We start from the raw sequence: 24,996 nt of genomic DNA, 5'->3' as shown, positions 1-24,996 counted from the left end.
ACTGATCCATGGAAGTCCTCATCGAAGACTCGGAGCGATAGATGGGGGGGAATCGACTTCCGGAAATAAATCCTAGACAGATTTCAAAGTAACATAATACTTGGGCGACTTCAAAATAAAAGCGTCTTCTTCCTTCTTGGCTTTTAAACTGCTGCCCCACATTCAACGTGTTGGACTGCTGCCATCTGGTGGACTTGTGAGGTTACTGCAACGTTCCACCCAGTTTTTTTTATATTTTAATATTTTTCAATTACATTTTTACAGAATTAGAAATACAAAATGGAGATGTTACATTGGAATTAAATATTCTTGATTGTCAACCACTGCAGCAATCATTTTCAGTTTAGTTCATTTCTTATCCTCTTAACTCAGACTTTAGGAATCTCTGCTTTACAGTATATTGGAGGTGTGACATATTGTTCCACAAAAATAAATACATAATAATAATAATAATAATTTTAAAAAGATTATTTGGCATTTTGTTTCTTCATATTTAAACATTTCATGTTCAATTGCAGGACTCAAATTAGTGCAATAAAATATTTAAATCATGAATATAGAAACACAAAAAACGACCAGTTACTTCCATAAAATGGACAGATGGACGGAAATATTTTTCCATGTCATTTTATCTTTTCCAAATTTTCTAATACGTTTGGTCCAATATAGGGTTTAATGAATATCTACATTTTTATGTGAATTCGATCTTATTAAATTTGTGTGATTTTCTGTAATTTTTGTGCTTTTGGTGGACATATACAGCATGTTTTTCAGCTTTCTTTTTGGTTATTTTTTCTTTTCCTTAATTTTAATATTTTATACATTTAAATGGTTGATTATTGTAAAGTAAAAGTATAAAATGTAATACAGCGCTGTTGTGTAAATTGGTTATACATTTCTGAGATTATCTGAGTACTTATATAATTCAGACTTTTTTCTCACCAGTAATGACAAATACTGTTATCTTGTTATTTACAGTTATTCAAACTGATTGAAATTCAAGATTCTCCGCAGCTAGCAACAAACATGGGGTTCTTGAACGCATCATAAATCTAAACTCCAACATTCGGGTGAAATTTAAGGATAATCTCAGTTGTTCCTGATCATTTTAAAGCGGAAACCTCACCTTTTTCGGGTATGGATTGTCATAACTGTTCGCCCGGTGCCGTTGGGTACCGCCTCTCAGTTACAAAGTGCAACCCTCCCGGAAGATTAGAAAACCAGTTTTATGTGAAAGTTCGCCGGGTGAAAGGACATTTTTACCGAGAAGCAGACGCTGCTAAAGCTGTGACTTTCTTCCAGTTTGAGGCATTTGTAGGAAGATCTGCTGCAGTTGTAGCTGAGGTGTTTAAATACAGCTTCCTTTAGGATGAAACGGAGAGGTGAAACCACCGCGGAACCGTCCGGAACTCCGGGTTTGACCACGACCAACACCGCAGAGCAATCAAAGAAGATGAGGGTCATTTACGTCGTGTATATAATCGTTTCTTTGGATATAACCTGGATGTTTTTACAGTTTTCTGTTACCCCAGTAAGTAATTTCTCTGCTGTACCCGAATAGGAAACTCACATTTCCGTAATTTCCTTGAAACGCGCACGACTCGGCGTTGCTAAATCTTACATAAAAAGCTTTAAAGTTTGATTTAAATGGTACAGGAGTTACAGAGATAGTGTAACTTTACAGGTTGATCTTATTTAATTTGATAGAAATGCTTACAAAAGTATTATACTGTATATTTCCCGTCACTGGAAAAAGTACAAAAAGTACATTTTACGTTTACCTTTGTACAGTATTATTAAATAATTTGCGTGAATCAAATCTTTAAAATAATTTGGAGTAATATGTAACAGTTTAAAATCAACCCAAATTATATTATTTTCATCTCCAGATTAGACAGATTATATTGTAATAACTTAAATTGGTCTCATTCAGCATTTGTACAGATTAATTTGGACTTTGGCTGCTTTTTCACTCTTTTTCTGGTATTTGTACCCGATTGCACAAAGAGTGACATATTTCTGTTAATTTTAGCTGATTTTTAACAAATTTTAACTGAAACCCAAAATTCAGCCTCACAAAATATCTTCCAAGTTAAGTGTTAAGTGAGCTCTATGAAGAGTTTATTGGTCTCAAAAACCAATAAATAATGAATATGGTGTCAAAAAAAACCATTATAATTGTTTAATGCAATAATTACTGGAACAATTTAACCTCTAGCAAAATTTGTTATTGTGGCAGACCTTGTTGTCATGGATGTAGAAAGACAAATTTCTTCTCTTTGGTTTAGAATTGGGAAATTAAGCTTAAAAAAAAGAAGAAAAAAATAAAAGGCCAATACTTTAATAAATAAATGCAAATTTCTTTGCAAAAAAATAAAATAAATTGCTTCTTCTTTTGCCAAGAAGAACTTGCTTGTTCTTTTGAGAATTAATACAGTCAAATATGGCGTCTTATCTGTAAAATGTTTTTTGTAACTTAACCATCCATGTTTCAGTGTTGACTATAATCCCTAATTCTGTGTTGTTCTATCACAAAACATCCCTGTGAAATACATTAAAGTTTATGGTGACAAAAGGAAAAGGTGTTGTACTAACCGAGTATCTGTTTTATTTTCTATATTATGTTTTCACTCTCATTATTTCTCCACAGTATTTAGCAAAGAAACTTGGATTTGACACGTTGTGGTTTGGTTATTTGCAAACTACAGTCGGGCTGATTCAGCTAATTGGAGGCCCTATGTTTGGAAGGTAGGTATTAACGTCACAAAAATGGCTACCTATTTTTTAATATACGTTTAATTTGTTTATGTTATTTTTTCGGCAGGTTCGGGGATCTCTTCGGGGCCCGGGCGGCTTTGTCTCTGGCTTGTGCAGCAACCACGGTTTCCTTTCTGCTTCTGGCCGTCGCTAACCATCCCGTCCTGCTGTTCGTCCACAAACTACCTACAGTATTTATGCACGTCTTGCCTGGTTAGCATCACAAATTAGCCACAAAAAACTGCTTTAAAACAGATCAGTTAATTGTTTTAGAGCTGTAATTGTCATATTCTGTCTGCAGCATGCCAGATGGTTGTTACAGACCTCTCAGAGCCGGAGAAACGGGCCGAAGCTTTGTCCAAACTGGGTCTGTGTTTTGGTATCGGGATGATCGCTGGATCCACATTGGGGGGAAACATAAGCGCGCGCTACGGGTGAGCATCACTAGCTGGGTTTCCGTTACAAGTGTCTGTTACCTTGTCAGTATTCCCCAAATGTAAAAAAAAAGACAATTTTACAATTGCAGTATTTCCATAAATAAGACATTAAATTAAAATCACAAGTGAATAAATTTGTCCACATGTCATCAAAAACATGCAACGCCATCATCCCCTACTACTTCCCTCCTGTCGTCTTCTTCGTCTTTTCTAGCAGTAACATCCAGTTGTTGATCATGTGGCTTGTGTGTTGTGAAAAAAAATTGTTTCCAATGCAGTTTTACGAAATACATCAATTTTGATATGGATGAAAAACCACAGCACAAAAACTCAATCAAAAAACGTTAATAATAAAAAAAAAAAAGGTTCCTTTAAGCTAAATTATTTTGGTGATTATTTCGGCCGGGATGAGGCTCAGTGCCTCCAAATCCGAGGCCATGGTCTTGAGCCGGCAAAGGGTAGAGTGCCTTCTCCGGGTCAGGGGGGTCGTCCTGCCTCAAGTGGAGGAGTTTAAGTATCTGGGGATCTTGTTCACGAATGAGGGAAGAAGGGAGAAGGGAGATCGACAGGCGGATTGGGGCAGCATCTACTGTGAAGCGGGCGCTGTACCGGTCCGTCGTGGTGAAGAGAGAGCTGAGCCAAAAAGCGAAGCTCTTGATTTACCGGTCGATCTACGTTCCCACCCTCATCTATGGTCATGAGCTTTGGGTCATGACCGAAAGAACGAGATCACGGGTACAAGCGGCTGAAATGGGTTTCCTCCGCAGGGTGGCTGGGCTCTCCCTTAAAGAGAGAAGCTCGGTCATCCAGGAGGGACTCAGAGTAGAGCCGCTGCTCCTCCACATCGAGAGGAGCCAGTTGAGGCTCGGGCATCTGGTCAGGATGCCCTGGTGAGGTGTTCCGGGCACGTCCCACCGGGAGGAGGAGGAAGACCCAGGACACGCTGGAGGGACGATGTCTCTCGGCTGGCCTGGGAACGCCTTGGGATTCCTGGAGGAGCTGGAAGAAGTGGCTGGGGAGAGGGAAGTCTGGGCCTCCCTTCTGAAGCTGCTGCCCCCGCGACCCGACCCCGGATAAGTGGCAGAAAATGGATGGATGAATATTTTGGTGATTTCAACTTGCTCAATTCTTTGGTTAATAGCAACACAGCTACTCTGTGTCTCACTAGCTGCATTTTTATTACAAATGTACGCAAAACTTCCGCTGTCAAAACCACACAAATTTTGCAATTGTGGTGTTTCCATTATGTAAGAAACACAACTAAAATCACATGAACAAGTTTGTTCTGTAAAGTGATATATATATAAAGCGTTGTCCTCCAACTACTTCCTGTCATCTTCTTTGTCTTTTCCAGCAGAACAGTCGGTTGTTGATCATGTGACTAGTGTGATGTGAAAAAAAGGTTTCCAAGCAGTTTTGTGAACTATTTTGATATGGCCAAAAAAAATAAAAACACTTCATCCTAGTGCAAAAAATGTTTATAGAAAGACAAGTTTTTTAAAATTGGCATGTTTCCATGTAGCAAATTTTATTTTTCAAATGTCAACTTGAGTAATTATATGGCCAATGGGGAACACAGTGTTATACATGGCATGGATCCTGGCATCATTTCTGGAAATGTTTCTGCGTTTTCTTGTTTTCTTCAGGGAGACGTTTGCAGCCTGCGTTGGTGCTGCAGGGAGTGCCTTCAGTTTGTTGCTGGTTTTAAACTTCATACCAAAGTCTACTAAATCTGAGGCCTCTAGAAGCACCACTAAATGTAAGAAAGAATACTTACTGTTCATAGCTGATTCTGAATCTGTAAAATGGTGTTGCATTCAAGTTCATTGCATGAAAACAATTGCCAAAAAGAATATTTTTATGTTCTTAACTAAACCTATCACAATAAGCAATTAATCAATTAATGGCATGATAAATTAAAATGAGTTTGATAATTTCCATTCTGAGGATTAATATTTTTGACACATATTCCATGTTATTTATTAATTTTTTGCCCCCCCAAAAATTTCAATTTATTATTTTTGTTTTCTTTCTTATGTGACGTCACATTTGTAGCTCAGCCATCATGACAGGCAGTTGCTATGACAACAACAAACAAACCGCAATCTTAGAACTAGCTCTCGCCTCGTTCCCGACTTATAACCAGTATTGTACATTGCAACCATCACTCGGTCATAATTTTTGAGTACTCTACCCACCGCTGTGTAAAACTAAGAAAAATATCAGTGATATTTACTGTAGTAGTTGTGCCGAACTAGCAAGATTAGCTTGGCTAATGTAGCTTTTACCTGCTAGCTAAGGTGAAAAAGCCGTTTACAAGTTTACGTCCTCCTCGCATGCACAAAATCCGGTGGTGACAGATTATGGTGTAACACCTATAAAGTTAGATTTTTTTTTTGTCTTTAATGTAGTACTTTATTTCGAACACATAACATTACATAGAAGGTGTTTAACACAATGAGAAATATCAAAATACACTAATAAAAATAATATAAAATAACCACCGGAACTGGCCGGATCTTGACCACGTGACGTCCCGTTACCGTAGCCTTGGTTACCGAGGCAACGAGAGAATTTAAAAGCTATGAAACCCGGTCGCGCAGAAATAAAAAAATGGAGGTCTTACAAAATCTGAAAGCTAAATTTCAAGGAAAGCATTTAAAAAAGGGAATTTTCCTTTCACCTTATGAGCACCATGTTTTGTCACATATCCTTCCCCAAGTGGATCGGGAACTCGCTCGGATGCAGAGCAAAAACACAACTCTGGAAAATGAAAAGAAGGAGCTGCTGAAAAATATGGAGCAAAATATGGAGCAAAAGATGGAGCAAAAGATGGAGCAAAAGATGGTTATTGACACAGCCACGCAGAAAGCCGACCATGAAAAAGCCGCCAAAGTTTTCCAAAACCGAAAGCTTCTCCGGAGTCAGCTGGGGCAGTGCAAAATTCAGATGGAGGTGATGGTCAGGAAGATGAACTCAAAAGAAAACAACTTGAAAAAGGAGCGCAAGAAAAACGAGGTCATCAAGCAAGAGCTGGAGTCGTTAAAGAAAGAGTTGCAGTTTGTAAAACAACAAGCGGTCAGCCAGAAAGTCGAGCACCAAACCGTGAAGGACCAACTGGAACAAGTCATGAAAGACAGAGACGTCCTTAGCGGCAAGTTGGTCAACCTCCAATATGAGTGTTCAGATCTGCGTGGGAAGATCAACTCCCAGGAGTCAAACCTGACCCGGAAGAAGAACGAAAACTTGGAGGAGAAGCGCCAGATCCAATTGCTGAGGCTGGAGAACCAAAAGCTGGAGAGGGAGAGGAACTTCCTTTTTAATGAAGTGGAGGAGACAAAACAGGAAGTCCGAAAGATTGAGGAACAGTTGTCGGAGAGGAAGAAGCTGGAGAAAAGTTTGAGTCAACGCTCTTTGGACAAAGTGGCAGCTAGAAGAACCTCAAGAATCCAACAGAAGTCAAAATGGAAACCCAAACAAATGCCTCCAGAGTACCTGCAGCTGATGCTGATCAATCAGGCTAAAGCGCTGAAAAGGAGTCAAAAGTTGGGAGAAGAGCTGAAGAAAAACCTAAAAGAGCTGTCTCTGAAGTACAAGCAGAGCAAAGCGGCGCTAAAACTGCACAAAGAAAAGCTGCGGGCCGCCATATTGCAGCGAAACGCCTTCCAAACCGAGATGGAGCACATGCAGTGCGAAATAATGATCATCCAGCAGGACAAGCTCGGGGACAATTTCAAGGACTGGGCGCTGAAAAGGAACAAGATGATGAAAATGTCATGTGGAGACAAATCCAGCCGGTGCCTGCTCTGCACTGCCAGATACGACCTGCAGGTGGCAGCCTCCATGTATACAATTCAGTGATCACTGAGAAAGTGTAATAAACAAGTTGCTATAAGATAAAAGCTTGTTTTTCTGCTTAAAAAAATTATGAGTCAAATATGCAACACTGAAAATCAAAACGACTACAAAAATATTTTACTGATCGCGAAGGAAAATTAAATAAAAAACAAAATACACAATCACTACAATGGTGAATTAGGGCAATTGGTATGGAAAAGAAGAGTACGTTTCTGCTAAAAAAAAAGGAAATTTTGAGATTAATCTTATAAATTTTCTAGGAAAAAGAAATAAGGACATTTCTGAGTATGAAAACTCGGACATTTGCTAAAAAAAAAAAATCTAAACTTTTCAGATTAATCTCAGAATGTTTTTTGGTTGGAAAAATCTAAAATTTATTAGAAAAACAAAATCTTAAATTATCTCAGAGAATTTCTAGAAATGTTCCGAGTTTGGAAAGTCAAAAATGTTTTGCTTTTCAACTGAGTTTCATTCCACATTTTCTAGAAAGTTTTTTCTAGAAAAGGTTTGACTTTTCTAACTCAAAAGTTTTACGCCTTCTAGAAAATTTCTGAGATTAATCTAAAAATATGAAACTTTACTAGCAAATTTTCCACTTTACAAATGCAGAAATGACCTTTTTAGTAGAAAATTTTAGAGATTAATCTAAAAGTTTTTGTGTAGCAAACTGTCACCTTTTAAACTCTTTAAAAAAAGAAGCTGAAAATAAAAAGTTTTATTTATAATCTTGGACCATAGATTAAAGCTTTACACAGAATTAATTTTAGTGTATTTCTAATATTGTGTAAAAAAGGCTTAAGTGATTAAATGGAAAAAATCAGCAGAATGTCCCATTTTTTTCTGATTAATAGTCAGAATAATCAATTACTAAAATAATTGTTAGCAGCCTTATAATAACTGAATTTTTATTGTTAATCTGTTTTAATCTAATTTCTTTTAAGATTTTGAACAGGGCATTTTTACGTGGTTATTTGGTAACAAAGAAACTATTTATGAAGAAACACTGATGACTTTTTCTTGGACTTTCCTGCAGCAGAGAACCAAAACAAGAAGGTGTTCAGTTTGGGGGAGATCACCAGACTGATGAAGTTTCCAGGCGTAACGAGGATTTTTCTGATCAAAATCATTGCAGGTTTGCCATCAGGTAAGAACTATCTGCAATAAAATTAATGCACATTTGTCCACATATGATAAAATATATTGATATTTCCTACTAAATTTAGCATAAAAACAGCTAAAGATTGAAGAAAATTCCTCATTTTCCACACAACCTGTACATGTAATGCAAAAGAAGATGCATTTCAAATATTTAAATGGTTTTTAATCAATTAAAGTAGTTTATTTCTCCTCAGGAAAATCCTAAGATTTAATTTTGTGTTTCTTAGGCATATTTCAGGTGATGTTCTCCATCATTGCAATGGATTTCTTCAAGCTTGAAGCTCAGCAGAATGGCTACCTGATGGCGTATTTTGGCATTGTTCAAATGGTGAGATTAAAACACTCAGACCTGGGTAGTAGTTACATGTACTTGAGTAACTTTTTGGATTAAATGTACCTTTAGGAGTATTTTTATTGTGCTGAACTTTTTACTTTTGAGTAATTTTATTATGAAGTGTCACTATTTTTGTAAAATTTCTGGATTTTCTACCCACTAGCTGCGTTTCCATTATAAATGTCTCCAAAACTTTGTCAATTTCCCACTAATGTCGAAAAAACTCTTAATTTTGCAATTGCAGTGTTTCCATAAAATAAGAAACAATTAAAATCACACGTGAATATGTTTGTTCACGCAACAAACCATTAAACATGCAGCTCCTTCAGCCTCCAGCCACTTCCTGTCTTCTTCTTTGTTGTTTCCACCAGTAGTAGAATCCAGTTGATCATGTGATTTGTGTGATGCAAAAAAAAGTGTTGCCATAGCAATTTTGTTAAACACTCAAATTTAAATACGGCCAAAAAAACAAACAAAAAAAACAACAACTTTATAACAGTACAAAAATGTAAAGAGAAAAAAAGTTTTTCAAAATTGGCATTCTTCCATTAAGCAAATAAATTTTCATAATTTAAGATTTGTGCAATTTCACAGTCAATGAAAATGCAGCTAAGGTTGCAGTAATTAATGCGAATAAAGAAGATCATGCTTGGACATTAGTCCTTGAATCCTGGAAATGTTCTTCAGGTGGTAGAAGACCGACTTTGAAACCGTCTTTATGTGTCTACATGCAGCATAAAATTCCCACTGACACAGATTTGGCGTGTTTTTCCAGGTTGTTCAGGGAGGAGTGATCGGTAGACTCACATCCAGATTTCCAGAGAAATCTCTTCTTCTTCTGTCCATTGGCATTACTGCAGGTGTGGGTCTGGCTCAGGTAAACATCAACTCTCTCACGTTTCAGGATGATGCCAGACGATGCGTCAGGATGCTATGAAATCTTTTTTTATGTATTTGTGTTTCTTCTTTCCCTCCAGGCCTACATGCAGACAGTTTTCCACCTCTGCCTCACCGTCACTCCGTGGATGTTTTCTCTCAGCGTTTTTAACGTCATCACCGACAGCATGCTCACCAAAATCGTCCCATCCTCTGACACAGGTGACTTTATCCAGATTCTCCTGTTATGGTATCCATGGAAACGCCAGACTCTCAGCTGGAGGCTGATAACAAGCATTTGAGTTGAGCAGGAAGCATTTGCAGGACAGTTGTCAGTGATCAGGAAACTTCATCAAAAATACATTATATGGAGCTCTGGTAGTGCCAAGAAAAAAAATTGAAAATATGTTGGTGGTTTTTTATTATTATTTATTTATTTATTTTTAGGATAATATGGCTAAATTTGTTGTAATTTTTACTTCATTTACATTGGATTTATAAAACAAAAATAGACTGGAATTCAAGGCAAATATAAGCAATGACTTGTTTTATTATAATGAGATAAAAAAATAATAAAAAACATAAAAAAACATAATTAGATTTAAAATAATCTGGGTATAAAAAAACAACAAAAATATATTTCCATTATTTTGTTACAATGTTGCAAAAAAAAAGTATTTAAAACGTATTTTAAAAATATTAAATTTCTTTCATTTTATTAAAATCTCAGTATTTAAATATATATATAATTGTATTGTTTTATTATGATTGTATTACATTTTTTAAAAAAAACTTTAATATTTTAAATTATAATTGGATGCATTAATATATATAAATAATGTCTATTATAATTGCAAATTTAAAAAAAATATATGACTGAATATAATTTCTTACTGTTATATTATTGGATAAAAAATAAATATTGGTATTTAAGAAAAATATAAAAATATATATAATCTATAAGTTATTGTTTCATTATAATTTGATTAAAAAAATTAAAATATCAAAATAAGTAATTTTTCTCATGTAAAAATAAGTTTATCACGATCAGTAAATAAAAATAAATTAATTTCCCAGTTTTGGTGCCAATCTGTGAAAAAGGCAAAACACTGGTTATTATTTCACTAAAACCTCTGAAGAGTTGCTTTAATTTACCTCAGGTGCATCAATCTTCGCACAATTAATGTATATTTATTGTTTCCAAAAGTTTGTATATTTCAAAAAGGTTTATACACAATATGCTAAATAATTCAGGTAAGGCAAAGCTGCTGTAATATTTATACACTTCTGGTGGATTCTACCAAGTTTTAGCCTTATTTTGATACCAAGAAGACTGAAATAAAGTTTGTAATGCTGAGAAGAAAACTGAATTAGATTTGGGTGTGTGAATTTAGACACCCTTCAGAAAACCCTGTGGGTTTTTGCAGGGATTCTGATTAACTTTCTGTTGTGTTGTTTGGTTCCCAGGAACGATGCTGGGTCTGTGCGCCTCCGTTCAGTCGCTGGTCCGGACAATCGGACCGACCATCGGCGGTTTCCTGTACATGAACTACGGCCTCGCCTCCATAGGTCTAATTGAGTTTTTTGTGAATATAGTCGTGTTTGTTTACCTGCTATATCGACAACGCAGCAACACCGAGAGGCAGAAAGAATGAAGAGGCAATTTTATTTTTATATTCCATATTTTTATAGAACTAGAAAACATAAATGTTTAATCGTCGTTTGCAACATGCTGCTTTAATTTTACATTCCAGTTAGTCGAGATTTAACTTCATTACTGTTATTCAGATGAAAACCACTAGATGGCAGCAAAATATCGAGATTATTCAGAGATGTTTCTGTTGATCAGATTTTCATTTTCATTCCGTTTTTTTAAAATCATGATTTTATGTATAAACAAAGCATTAATTTTTTTACTTTTAGATTAGCAAAAAAGTCATATTTTCTTGTAATAATAAAAAAAAATATATATATATTTTTTTTTTAATGCAGTATTGTATTACACAATTATGACTTCACAAGAAGTGATGTTTGTAGCATCTCTTGTTTGCTGTAAATGTAAGTTTAAAAACAAAGTTTTAAGTACTGAAGCAGTGTGGTTATTTTTGGATTTATGCAAAGATCAAGGATAGTTTTGATTATTTTTGACTACTGTAAACTGTCTAAGCACGGCAAATTTACTTCTGGTCGCTTCAACTTTATATTGGCCACGAGCAGGGCTGAAACGGATTGATCGGGATTAATCAATTATTGAAGCAATCAACTAATTTAGTAATCAATTAATCGTTAACTGGAGTATAGAGACTCTAAAAAGGCCACTTCTTGAAAAAAAACAACATTCAGAGCAGTAAAATACATACATCTTGCATTTAAGATGTGCATTAACTAAAGGAAAGCTGCTATTGCGTTTTAGGCAAAAACATTTTCTTATTTAAGAAAGTTTCCCCCCCACCCCCATCTTTTAATGCATTTTTATAGTTGGATAAAAAAGGTATAAGTGGCTGAATGAAAAATCTGTAGAATGTATTATATTTTTTCATCCGATTAATTGATTAATCATCAGAATAATTGATTATTAAAATAATCGCTAGTTGCAGCTCTACAAACACGTTGGTTGTTGACCTGTGTTGAGGATCGAAAATCCTAACTGATGGATCAAAAATGAACTGAAATGAAATGAAACATGTAACTCTTTACTATGGGCCTTTTGTCTAACAACATGTAACTCTTTCTTGACCTTGGTAAAGCGTCTCAACACCTGTTGGGTAATTTTTTTTTTTTAAAGTGTCTCTCACAATTTAACATTTTGTATGTTTAGTTCAATCAAGTCCGTATCCGACTAGAAAACATTTATTATTGTGAATTCCAGATTTTCTTTGAATGGGAATGATTTCATCACAAGCATAATGAAAACATGATGCAGAAAAGCCATGCGGAAAGTTAGACCAGGATCTTACTGCCACAAAGTAACAGAGCCAACATCTCCACCCCCATTCAAATTCCTAATTTCAAAAACAATAAGCATTTAATCACTCTCTATTGTTTCCATTCATGTCTTTGCATTTTCAGCTGCATCCGGCTGCCAAGTCGCAGCTTGTTGAAGTGATGTCATAAAATCTGAAGCAGGTGTTTTCTTTGTCCGCCACAAAGTACTTTGTTTTTCACATATTACATCCAACAACCCCAGATAAAACGATCATATTGTGACAGGAGGAGGTTAAACTCATTATCTTACAGGCTTTTCTCTAAGCAGATGCAACTGGTGATTTCTGTGCCAATTTGTTTGACCAGCAGGAAGGGCAGCAGTTTTTGGCATCCAGATAATATGCTACAGTTGCAGATTTAGTTTATTATGTCATATAACATTCAGATATAATATAAACCTAACTATAAAAAACATATTGCTGGTTTAATCAGTCTTCAACTTTATGACCAAAGGGAACAAAGCTACTGTCAGACAGACTTAAACGAGCTGTGAGCTGATTTGAAGGACGTCACCATCTGCATTTTCATTATAAATGTGTGAAAAACTTTGTCGACATTCCACTAATGTCAAAATAAACAACTTCATAATTGTTTTGTTTCCATTAAATAAGAAACACGATTAAAATCACATGAGAATAAATCTTTTCATGATAACTCGTTAAACAACATGTCATGCCATTATTCTCCAAACACTTCCTGTCGTCGTCTTTGTCATTTTCGCCAGTAGTAACATCCGGTTGTTGATCATGTGACTCGTGATGCAAAAAGTGTTTCCATTGCAGTTCAGTGAAACAAACCAATTTCAATATGGCCAAAAAACCTCAACCTTGCGCAAAAAATGTTTGATCAAGAAATGTAAGTTTTTTCCACATTGCTGTGTTTCCATTTAGCAAATTAGTTTTTGTAAATTCAATTTGTGCAACTTACTGGTCAGTAGCTGCGTTTCCATTATAAATATCCGCAAAACTTTGTCAATATTCCGCTAATGTCGAAAAAACACAATTTTGCAATTGTGGTGTTTTTATTAATTATGAAACGCAATTAAAATTACTTGTGAATAAGTTTGTTTATGTGATAGGTTACTAAAGAACGCACCGCCCCATGGTTCTCCAGCCACTTCCTGTTGTCCTTCTCTTCATCGTTTCCTCCAGTAGTAACATCCAGTTGTTGATATCATGACGTGAAAAAGTGTTTCCATTGCAGTTCTGCGAAATACACCAATTTCAACATGGCTCAAAAACATAAATTCTTCTTTTTCAATATTGGCGTGATTCCGTTAAGGAAACTTATTTTTGTAATTTCAGTTTGTGGAATTTTGTGGGGTCTGATGGACTCTGATGGACACCCTTCAGGTGGATCTGAAGGGTGTCACTGTCCCTGTAACCCCAGCAGTGGAGTGGGGGGGCGGCCCTGACCGCGGTGGGGTGCCTTGTTACACTTGGCCCTTTGAGTCAGCAGGAACAGGAACAATGGTGCTGTTAACACTCCTGACGGGGACCTTTGGGTCCTCTGAAAGTTTAATGTGACTCTGCGAGCGACCTGCGCTCGCTGAGGTCAGAGATGAGCGCTGTACGTGTCGCTCTGTGGCTGCCTTGTGTCAGCTCACTGGAAACTAAACGCCAGTGGGGGGGTCCTCCACAGCCGGGCCTGTTTTGTCCCCTGCAGCATGGATAATGAGGCATCTGTCTCCACCTGCCTCATAGCGAGATGAGGCTCACTGTCTCTCTTTAAAAGAGCACAGGTTATCTATCTGATTTGACCACGGCAGGCCAGGCATATGATCTGAAGCAGAGGAGCCTTGAGCCTAAATGTTTTATACCGTGGCTTTCTTATGGCTGCTTGCAGAGCTCCACACGGCGCAGGAACACTTCGCTCAGTGTCTCCTTAAGTGCATCCAGGAAATTAACTAACAGATCAATCAAACATGAGGAACTCAACTACAACAGCGTTTCAGCCAATGGAAATTAAAGCTTCTGAAACAGTTAATCGATTATTGAAATAATCATCAACTAATTTAGTAATCGATTAATTGGCAAATGGTGTATAGGCAAAAAAAAAATTAACATTTTCTGAAAGCTTAACACAAATTCAGCCAAAACTGTTCTCTCTCTCTCTCTCTCTCTCTCTCTCTCTCTCTCTCTCTCTCTCTCTCTCTCTCTCTCTCTCTCTCTCTCTCTCTCTCTCTCTCTCTCTCTCTCTCTATATATATATATATATATATATATATATATATATATATGTATAATTTGCATACAACTGAAAATTGTTTGCAAGTTTGCTGTACCAAGAAATGTTTAAGAAATCCTGGTTCACATTCTGTGGAAAAAATAAAAAACAGAAAATAAATCACCTTTTCCTATCCAATTATTAACCAGTTAATCCAAAAAACAATAGAGCAATCAGCCCTACATTGTACTGTACGATGGAGCATTAGGGCCACGCTAAGAAACTCATAAAATTACAAGAATAAAGTCAAAATAACATAAAACATAAGTTTTAAATATTTTGAGAATAAAATAATAAAGTAACAGAATAAACTAATATTACGACTTTATTCTCACATTTCATTTGTTAACTTTATTCTTGTACAACTTTACAATAATAATTTTACCGTTTTTATTTTATTTGCATGAAAGAAAGAACAGAGTTTTTCACATGTTGATGTTAGAAGCAGGTTTTTAGCTCCAGATGTATTCTTTGCTGCAAATAAGTCAATCACTTAAGGAATGCTATGTTCTTTGGCAATAAAATGTTTGATTTGTTACTTAAAAAGGAATTGAACTTGCTTTATTTGAATATTTTAATGTATTTATAAAAGTGTATAAAATAGCTTAAATGAAAAATCTGCAGCATTTGCCAATTTTTTTATCCAACTGATTAACTGTCAGAATAAGAATAATTGATTACTAAAAGTCTTGCAGCCCTACTCTGCTGCAATGGCACACGTTTGTAATTAATTTTCTTGTTTATTGGTTGAATTTTGCCACTACAAATAATCCAAACTTGGCGTGAAATCACCTCAACATCCCCAGCAGGTCGTCGTACGTCGTGGAGTTGGCCACAGGAGCGAAAGGCGATCTTCTAGGGGTTTTGTCTTGGTGTAATCGGACAGAGACATCATCTATCAAGAGAGGGGGAATTACTGCTGGTTAACAAAGGGAGATAAGATAATGAGTGGGCAGACTGAGACCCAGTGAAGCACAGCTCGAGTTCCCATCCTGATTACATGGCAGCAACCAACTCCAAGGTGAAGAAAAGGAGAGGAAAAAGCTCAGTAAGATACAGGCGTTAGCTTCTAGCATCTTTAGTCAGTTTTTGATTTTTAATTTTGTAATGAGAAGAATAAATCAAGATTACCACGTCAGGTGAAAATGTCTAAAAAGCTTTAAAGGTGATCAATGGTGTAAAATTCATTTTTTACACATTTTTATACTTCAATTTGGGTCTCAACTTCACAAAATTCTTCTTAGATAATGAGTCAGTTCTACCTATTTAATGTCCCTTCAGAAAGAGCTGTTATAGGGCATCTTGTCATTTTAATCCAAATAAACTGCTGCTGGCCACGCCCCCTTAACTCAACTCAACTTATACACTTGCATGAAAAAATGCCTGCAAATGGATAAGCAACTATACAGCTATACATGTTTGAAAAGCGTTAGTAGAGCCTCCTGCTCAACAAGAATGCAGTAAGTGGCTCCTGGATGGTAAGTCAACAACAAAACATTTGTCTTTTCCAGCTGCCATTGTAAAGCCCAAAACCAGCCAACTAAAAGTGCTGGAATTCTGCTGGGGTTGCTAGGTAACGGACGGAACTCTGCTGAGGTTGCTAGGTAACGGCACTCGTGACTTAACAATTGGGAGGTTTTTGAAACGGCTTCTTTTCCAGACACCAAAAAAACATTACCTTATTGCTAAAAAAGTGATGGGGTTTTTTAATGCTCTGGGCTGTTTATAGAAGCAATAGGGACCCAAATGGAAGGACAAAAACATGAATTTTGCATAACAAGTCTTGCTTTTACTACATAAACATTTAGAAGCTTATTTTTTCTAAAAAATTCAAGCAAAATCCCCAGAAACACTTCAGAAAGCCTGAAAAAATTTATTCAGAAAAAGTAAGATTCAAAATGAAGGAATTATGGTTTGATTAAACGTTTTATTCAAACCATAACCCGAATGTGAGCCTCACGTGTGGAAACTCCTCAGACACTGTGTTGACCTGCGTCATAGGAGACGTGCTGCCCTCTCCCCCGTGTGGAGACCGCTCAGTCCTGTGATAGCGGCTCTGAGCCCCATGAGGCTCAGTCTGACCGGCACGCTCAGCCCTCACTCTCACTCCCTGACATGTGCCACAGCTCACTAATCCTCCACTGACGCCGCGCTGCAGCATCACACCGGACAACAGGACAATAAATGACCACCGTGCTGACCTCAGAGGGCTGCTGGTTCTCACTGGATCAGACAGGCTCGTTCCCTCTGGAGGCCATGTTTGGTTAATACAACAGGGCTTCCCAAACTTTCCCAGGCCTTCTCCCTCTAAAGAGCCTTTTAGCCCTTAGCAAATCTACAGACAATACTACAAAATATGTAAACAAACATCTAGGCCTATTATAATAACAAATATTGATGGACAATAAATTGTCCCAGAAGTTATTGCTTTAAAGTTTAAACAATAATATTAGTGTTGTTTTGAGACCAGTTTGAGATAATATGGCATAGTAATGAAAGAACACAAACTCAAAGATCAATAAACTTTAAATTCTACTGAACATGATTTAAATACCCAAAATAAATAAAACAAGTACAACTAATAAAATGAATTATGAAGATTCTGCAAACAAAGGAGTCCCTAAAAAAACACAAGACTTAAGAAAATAGAGATAAACGATCCATTTATTCATTAGGTAAGACCGACTATTTCTAGCCGGAACCTCTGAACCTCACACAGTAACTCCAGGCCTGGGTCCAGAGTGGGGCCATGGGCATGGGAACACTGCTTCCAGCTGTGTTGTTCATCATAAGGGGTCTTTGGCTGCACTTTGTCTGGTTCCTCATCCAGGTCCTGTCTGCCTTGGGTGACCCTACCAGGGGGAAAAAGCCCCAGACAGCATAGCTCCTACGTTCACTGGGACACTCAAACCCCTCCACCACGATAAGGTGGGAGTCTATGAAGAGAAACAATAAATCATGCAAATGGAAATAATTTTATTCTTTTTATCTTTAATTGATTTATTGCTTATTGTGATATTCACTTCAATAATTATTACATTCATTTGTTGCTTGCTCGACAAGCAAAGCAGCTTGATAAATTTGACAGGCAGCCAATCAGAAGATGAGCATCAGAGATAACAAATCAATTTATATTTCATTTTTGAATTATTTAAAAAAGATTTAATAAAAGCAAACAAAAACTAAACAATAAACAAATCTATGGGATTATTTTTTATTTTTATTATTTCTGCATATTTTTTCCCATCTTCCTCCAACTTCCGGAGACCCTCACAGCGCCCCCTGGAGGCCCCACTTTGAAAAACACTGAACTTCGCCATAGCATTAATAGAGCGTTGGCTAACTGTCTCACGAAACATCATGGAGCATCAGTGAAGTTTCTTTATGATTTTAATGCTGCTGCAGGATGATGACAGTTGGGGATTTGGCTATTTGAAGATCATATTAAAAACGAGGAGGTGGCTATTGCTTTAATTACAGCTGAGCTGATTAGACAACAATGCATTAGTTAAAGGCGGGAAAAAGCATCTGTTTGAACTGAGCCGTAAGCTCCGCATTTTGTTTGCATTACTCATACAGAACAGCATCTGTGTCATTCAGAGATAAATCTGACCATCATTGGTCAGATTACAGAGAACATTATAATCATTACAGTCACCAAATTTAACTCAAATTGGGTTGCAGGATTTGGGTCAAGCATCTGGAGGGTCCAGTTTGAGTCTAATATCAAACTGGATCAAACAATGATGTGGTAAAACTTGGATACATTTAGTGAAATTCACAAATATGTAACTGAGGTTCACCATGAGTGAAGTTGCCCCCCCACCTTCTTCATATGTAACAAAATTGGTGTCAAACATTTTACTGATTTCTGCAGCAAAAAAATAACTTTGTGCCGCTACCATTTGAAAGATAAAAGTTTCCAGAGGTCATCAGAGACCCACTCGTATTTACAATTTTTTTCAAAAGTAGTATTTGTGTTAGTAGGGCTTCAATTGATTTGTTGTGCAATCACAGACATACCTAAATTTAAATAAAAGGAAGTAGTAAATCATTATCATTACTCATATTCTTACCTTGTTCTATGCCTAACTTGTCTGGACTGGTTGGATGTATTTTTCATTCAGTTAATAATCATCCAGATTTTTCCTAAGGCTGATATTCCTGCTCTTAAACACACCTTGAAGCTGGACGGATCCAACAACAGCTGAAGGTGAAAGCTGATTGGCTACAGCCTCTCTTCACTGACACGTGAGTTACAGATAAGACTTCGACCCCGCTTCTACTTTCAGGAAATGAATCTCACACAGTCACTGTGACTGAGAGCAGAAATGGAGCAGAATCAGTTGGACAGAGAAATTTTCTCCTGTTTGATCTGTCTGGATCTACTGAAGGATCCGGTGACGACTTCCTGTGGAAGCTACTGCATGAATTGTATTAAAAATCACTGGGATGAAGAGGATCGGAAGAGGATCCATACCTGCCCTCAGTGCAGGGAGAAATTCATACCGAGGCCTGTGCTAAAGAAGAACACCATGCTAGCAGCTTTAGTGGAGCAGCTGAAGAAGACTGGAATCCAAGCTGCTCCTGCTGACCACTGCTATGCTGGACATGAAGATGTGGCCTGTGATTTCTGCACTGGAAGAAAACTGAAAGCCATCAAGTCCTGTTTAGTCTGTGTGGCCTCTTACTGTGAGAAACACCTTCAGCCTCATTATGATTCAGCTGCTTTTAAGAAACACAAGCTGGTGGAGCCGTCCAAGAACCTCTAGGAGAACATCTGCTGTAAGCATGATAAGTTGTTGGAGATCTTCTGCCGCACTGATCAGAAGTGCATCTGTTATCTCTGCAACATGGATGAACATAAAAACCACAACACAGTCCCAGCTGCAGCAGAAAGGACTGAGAGGCAGAGAGAGCTGGAGGAGAGACGAGGAAACTTCCATCTGAGAATTCAGGACAAAGAGAAAGATGTGAAGCTGCTTCAACAGGAAGTGGAGGCCATCAATCACTCTGCTGATAAAACAGTGGAGGACAGTGAGAAGATCTTCACCCAGCTGAACCGTCTCCTCCAGAAAAGAAGCTCTGAGGTGAAGCAGCAGATCAGATCCCAGCAGGAAACTGAAGTGAGTCGAGTCAAAGATGTTCAGGAGAAGCTGGAGCAGGAGATCAGTGAGCTGAAGAGGAAAGACGCTGAGCTGGAGCAGCTCTCACACACAGAGGATCACAACAAGTTTCTCCTCAACTTCCCCTCACTGCCAGCACTCAGTGGGTCGACACACTCATCCAGCATCATTGGCCGTCCTCTGAGATATTTTGAAGACGTGACAGCAGCTGTGTCAGAGATCAGAGATAAACTACAGGACGTCCTGAGAGACAAATGGACAAACATCTCACTGATAGTATCTGATGTGGATGTTCTACTGTCAGAACCAGAACCACAGAGCAGAGCTGGGTTCTTAAGATATTCATGTGAAATCACTTTGGATCCAAACACAGCAAACACAGAGCTGGGACTATCAGAGGGGAACAGGAAGGTGACACTGATGGATCAACGTCAGTCTTATTCTAAGCATCCAGACAGATTCACTGAATGGTTTCAGGTTCTGAGTAGAGAGAGTCTGACTGGACGTTGTTACTGGGAAGTGGAGAGGAGCGGGTTTCAGGTTCGTATAGCAGTCACATACAAGAATATCAGCAGAGCAGGATGGAGGAATGAATGTGGACTTGGTTTTAATGACAAATCTTGGGCATTACAGTGCTCCAAAAACAGTTTTAGTTTTGGTCATAAAGACATCTGGACCTCCATCTCAGGTCCAGTTTCATCCAGAAACGGAGTGTACCTGGACCACAGAGCAGGTATTCTGTCCTTCTACAGCGTGTCTGAAACCACGACTCTCCTCCACAGAGTCCAGACCAGATTCACTGAACCGCTACTGGCTGGGGTTTCTGTTGGTCATGCGACTAAAGACTCTGTGGAGTTCTGTAAACTCAGATAGATTTCCTCTCTTCTCTCTGATTGCTGATCAGATTCATTGTTCTGATGTCTCTGTTGTCCTGTTCTTTATTTTTCCGGTTTAAATGTAGTTCCCTGTGTTCCAGAATCTATGAAGTTGTTGATGTTTTCTTTCATTCTGTTATGACAGAAAAATTTCTCCACATGAAAATCTAAACTTCTCTGAACTTTAACAGTTGTGCTTTAATATTTGTATTGATTTATTTGGATGTTAACTACAAAAACACAAAATCTTACCAAATATTTTGTCTACTTTAAAGTGCTAATATCTTATTGCACTTCAAAAAAGACTAAACTAACTTACTGTGTTCCAGAAGCCATAAAGATAAACACTGCTGATGTTTTCTTTCATTATTATGTGATACAGAAATGTTTCTACAAATAAAAATCTGAACTTGTCTGTGCTCAGATAGTTGTGCTTTAATATATTTATTGACGTATTTTGATGTTTGCTCCAAAAATACAAAATTTTACCAAGTATTTTTGGTCTGGGGGCTGCACAGTGGCGCAGTTGGTAGAGCTGTTGCCTTGCAGCAAGAAGGTTCTGGGTTCGATTCCCGGCCCCGGTCTTTCTGCGTGGAGTTTGCATGTTCTCCCTGTGCATGGTGGGTTTTCTCCGGGTACTCCGGTTTCCTCCCACAGTCCAAAAACATGACTGTCAGGTTAATTGGTCTGTCTAAATTGTCCCTAGGTGTGAGTGTGTGTGTGCATGGTTGTGTGTCTCTGTGTTGCCCTGCGACAGACTGGCGACCTGTCCAGGGTGACCCCGCCTCTCGCCCGAAACGTTAGCTGGAGAGGCACCAGCAACCCTCCCGACCCCACAAAGGGACAAGGGTGCAAGAAAATGGATGGAATTTTGGTCTGGTTTTTAGTGAAAATATCTTAGTGCACTTCAAATAAGACAAAACTAACTTATAAGTAATTTTTCAGCAAGATATGGGAACAAGATTACAACACACCTAATGTTTACTGGGACAACAGGAGCAACAATCTGACCCGATTAAAAATGGATTACATCCCCACAAAATGTCCATATAGTTGGGATTGTTAGTTTTACTTTTCTTTCCAGTTTTTTTCATTGAATGTCTCAATAATTATCAATAAAATAAAATTAAAAAAAAAAAAAAATTATGTTAGTGTGCGCAGCTTAGTGATAAAAATCACACTTCTTCATATGATTGGTGTCTTATTTCTATAAGACACCAATCAATCAAAGTATTTGTGTTTGTGGCACTATAATTCCTGTGCCTTCCTGTCAATGTAGGTGACAGGTCATGTCCAAGTAGATTAGCAGATATGAGATGTTGTAAAACCTAACCATACCTGGAACTTTATTTTTGGTGTGTTTATGATGTTGTTTGTTCCCAAATGAACATCTAATCTCTATATATTTTTACTGTACGAGTCATAAAAAAGCCTTAAAGATAAAAGTTTTCTTTCGTCAATGTCCTTTGATAAGAAACAGGCCTGTTCTCCACACGTCTATGATATTTACTCAGGCGATTGATTCCCTCACTCTGATTATCACAGCTTTTGGGTGGCAGATGGTGGGGTTGCTGGTAATCCCAGCTGCCCACTGGACTGACCCTTTGAACTCCTGCCCGTCTAACACACCACACCCCCTCCCCAAACTCTTAACGAGCTAGCTAAGCTGCACGGCCAAAGAGCTGCTTTAAACTGGTGAGTAATGGCTGTGTCAGCAGTCAGAAGATGAGCCCCATGGTGGAGGAGGGTAAACAGCGGGGGTATTATAGCCCAGCTACAGCTAAACGACCGCCATTGTTAATGAAAAGATACAGTAAACATCATGGAAAATGTTACCGTACAGTGCTACCAACTGCAAGCTAGCAGACTTTGCTTACCAACGGGAATAGCTTCCCTTGCATAAGTTTATCGCAATAAATCAATTAATTGCATGATAACCTAAAACAAGTTCTCTTTTTACCAATAACTGGATGACAAAAGTGGTGGTGCTTTGGTCTCAATAGCCATAAAAAAAAAAAATAATAATAATAATAACATATATATATCTTCCAGTTCCAGTGTTAAAAGGTCATTAGAATTTATTGGCATTTGAGAATGTGTTATTGCTTTATTATGCATTACTATTATATTTGTTGAAAACATCAATAATAGTGTTTGTTGCAATAACAATTTATCATCCAGCAATAATTATGACAGACTACTGTAGGAGCAGGGGTGGCGGCACAAATACAAAACTAAAGTCCTTTTAATTATTTAGAGATAAATTTAATTAATGATGTCATTTAATCATTTTATGATAGATTTAATTAATTAATGGAAGATTTACACGTATTTTCATTTATTCCATTTTGTCATTCCTTACCTTCCATACATTTGGTGTTTTACGGTTAATGGAAACTCTAAAAGGTGTCTTGGGATATTCTCCAGAAAACAAATTCAAACACTCATAGTTATTAGGATGTTCCACAGCAGTTAACAGTCAGAAAAATCACTGGTGGGACTGTTTGTGTTGTCCTTGAACTCTTGTTTATTTAACTCAACTGAGAATGTCTGCAAATCTCTGTCACGGTTATTACGGTTATTCTGCTGGTTGGAGGCGGAACGTATTGGGGCCCACTGGATTACGGCTTTAAATAACAGACCATTCAGAAAGTATAACACTGTGTCTATTCACGCAGATGCTTAGATTATGGTTTAGTTTACAAAAATATAACAATAGTCATTTCAGTTACCTCATTTGCTGTAATCTTCTTGCTTCCTCTGTATTTCTACAGGGGGTTTAATCTCATCTAAAGTCATCTGACCTAATCCCCAGCAGCAGTAGCAACAACAGTGGCGGCGGTCGAGCCAAATTAGTTCTTTGACTGATAGCCATCTGTCAGACACATCAATTAATTAGTTCATATTTACTTGAAAGGAAATCTAGGCAGGTGGGGAGAAGATGAGAGGTTCTGACTTTGTCAATTATTAGGAAGTGAATACAAAACTTCACTTTTAATCCAGACATTTCAAGGTTTCAAATAGCGGGCCAGTAGAAATCATAGGCTGCACGTTGGATGGAAAAATGCACGTATCAAATGAATTAACGTGTAAAATGAATCTATACAAAAGAACAATCAATTTCTCTCAAGAAAAACATAAATGTTTATGGAAATTCAGTTTGATCTGGAAAAAAAAGAGATTTTCATCCAGCCTTTTCTTTAATGAAGGATGGTTACATTTGATGTTAGTATATCAAATCATAACGACAGAAAATTTCCACAAGGCAGAACAAGAAGCAAGTTAACCCAGAAATGCACCATCTTGATAGACTACCAGTAAATAGCATTACATAACATTTTTACAGGCTTTTCCTGCTCTTTGGGAGAACCAGTTGAGTATGACGACATATTAGGGCCACTGTAGATAGACAAAAAATATATATCTATTTCCGCCAGGAAAAACTCAGAAATGTGAGCTTAATCTCAGAAATTTTCTAGAATAAAAATGTTGACATTTCTGAGTTTCAAAAGTTGAACATTTGCTGGAGAACCCAAAGCTTGAGATTAATCCCAGAAATTTTCTAGAAAAAAAGACATTTCCAATCTTCAAAAGTTGATTTTATTTTTACTTTTCAAACTCAAACATTTCCAAATATTTGTTTTAGAAATTTTCTGAGATTAAGCTAAAAATTTCTGAGTTTTTTTGTGTGGAAATTTACTCCTCTTTTCTATCTACAATGGCTGTACTACGCCGTCGTAATTTAGCGTCTAGCAATAGGATATCTTGTGAAGAGTCAACATTTGTTTTTGCTGAGAGAAATAGTTACGTTTCATACTCAGAGTAAATGAATCTGTCAAATCTATAAAAGCTTTTTTTTTCCAACAATTTGTTCAAACTCTATTGACTAACAGTTTATTTTTAGAAACATTTGAAAATGTCCTTACCGCTAACCGCTAACAGCTTGTGTTTCCTCTGGATATTAACCAGCCACGCTTGCCGTCACTCGATGCGCGATGTTACGCTTCAAAGTTTGCTCACCTTCACGGGACATAATTAAAACTTATTTTTACTGTTTAATCGATTTAAAAAAAATTTTTTTTTGCACCTATGAATCCAACAATATCCAACAATCGCGGTTCTCTTGCCTCCGAACAAGGAAGTGGAATGCTGCTGCCATACAAAAAAGATGGCGACAGAGTCCCCGGATGTAGGGCTGTGACGTCATGTGAAAACGAAAAGGTATATTTGGAGCACATTTCTATTAAAAAAATCTTGGAAATTTCTGAGTTTCAAACATTAAAAATTTCAACATTTGAAAGTCAGAAATGTTTTTTCTAGAAAATGTTTTAGATAAATCTTAACTTTTTGAGTTTTTTATTTTT

General features: G+C 37.2%; 1 protein-coding gene, 1 long non-coding RNA gene and 1 pseudogene across 3 annotated transcripts; 2 read left to right on the top strand and 1 right to left on the bottom strand.

The window, feature by feature from the left end:
* slc67a1 (solute carrier family 67 member 1) lies at positions 1–14,627 on the top strand. Of its 2 annotated transcripts, none has more exons than XM_081605497.1 (10): positions 1–88; positions 2,651–2,748; positions 2,825–2,970; positions 3,059–3,191; positions 4,841–4,953; positions 8,086–8,196; positions 8,438–8,538; positions 9,320–9,421; positions 9,522–9,642; positions 10,888–14,627. In XM_081605497.1, the coding sequence occupies exons 2-10, from the start codon at positions 2,738–2,740 to the stop codon at positions 11,073–11,075; spliced, it is 1,026 nt and encodes a 341-aa protein (XP_081461623.1). In that variant the 5' UTR covers positions 1–88; positions 2,651–2,737; the 3' UTR covers positions 11,076–14,627. The 2 variants fall into 2 exon arrangements, with proteins under 2 accessions (XP_081461623.1, XP_008404204.1); XM_008405982.3 differs by lacking the exon at positions 1–88 and adding an exon at positions 1,150–1,531.
* On the bottom strand, positions 13,535–24,794 carry LOC103462923 (uncharacterized). The gene is made up of 3 exons (XR_014087017.1): positions 24,559–24,794; positions 15,424–15,526; positions 13,535–13,610 (listed from the first exon to the last, which is right to left on the bottom strand). It is a non-coding gene; the product is annotated as an uncharacterized LOC103462923 (long non-coding RNA).
* Positions 17,944–20,969, top strand: LOC103462922 (tripartite motif-containing protein 16-like; annotated as a pseudogene).
* Positions 24,795–24,996: the final 202 nt, after the last annotated feature.

The sequence above is a fragment of the Poecilia reticulata genome, chromosome 3 (assembly GCF_904066995.2).
Source record: "Poecilia reticulata chromosome 3, P_reticulata-male-v2, whole genome shotgun sequence".
Lineage (NCBI taxonomy): Eukaryota > Metazoa > Chordata > Actinopteri > Cyprinodontiformes > Poeciliidae > Poecilia > Poecilia reticulata.
This window is presented reverse-complemented; position numbering and strand designations above follow the sequence as displayed.

Excerpts from the sequence above, each read along its gene's own strand:
- slc67a1 (XM_008405982.3), top strand. The coding sequence starts at position 1,370 with ATGAAACGGAGAGGTGAAACCACCGCGGAACCGTCCGGAACTCCGGGT. Across the intron at positions 2,749-2,824 it reads GGAGGCCCTATGTTTGGAAG|GTTCGGGGATCTCTTCGGGG; the intron begins GTAGGTATTAAC and ends TTTTTTCGGCAG. Across the intron at positions 2,971-3,058 it reads ATTTATGCACGTCTTGCCTG|CATGCCAGATGGTTGTTACA; the intron begins GTTAGCATCACA and ends TTCTGTCTGCAG.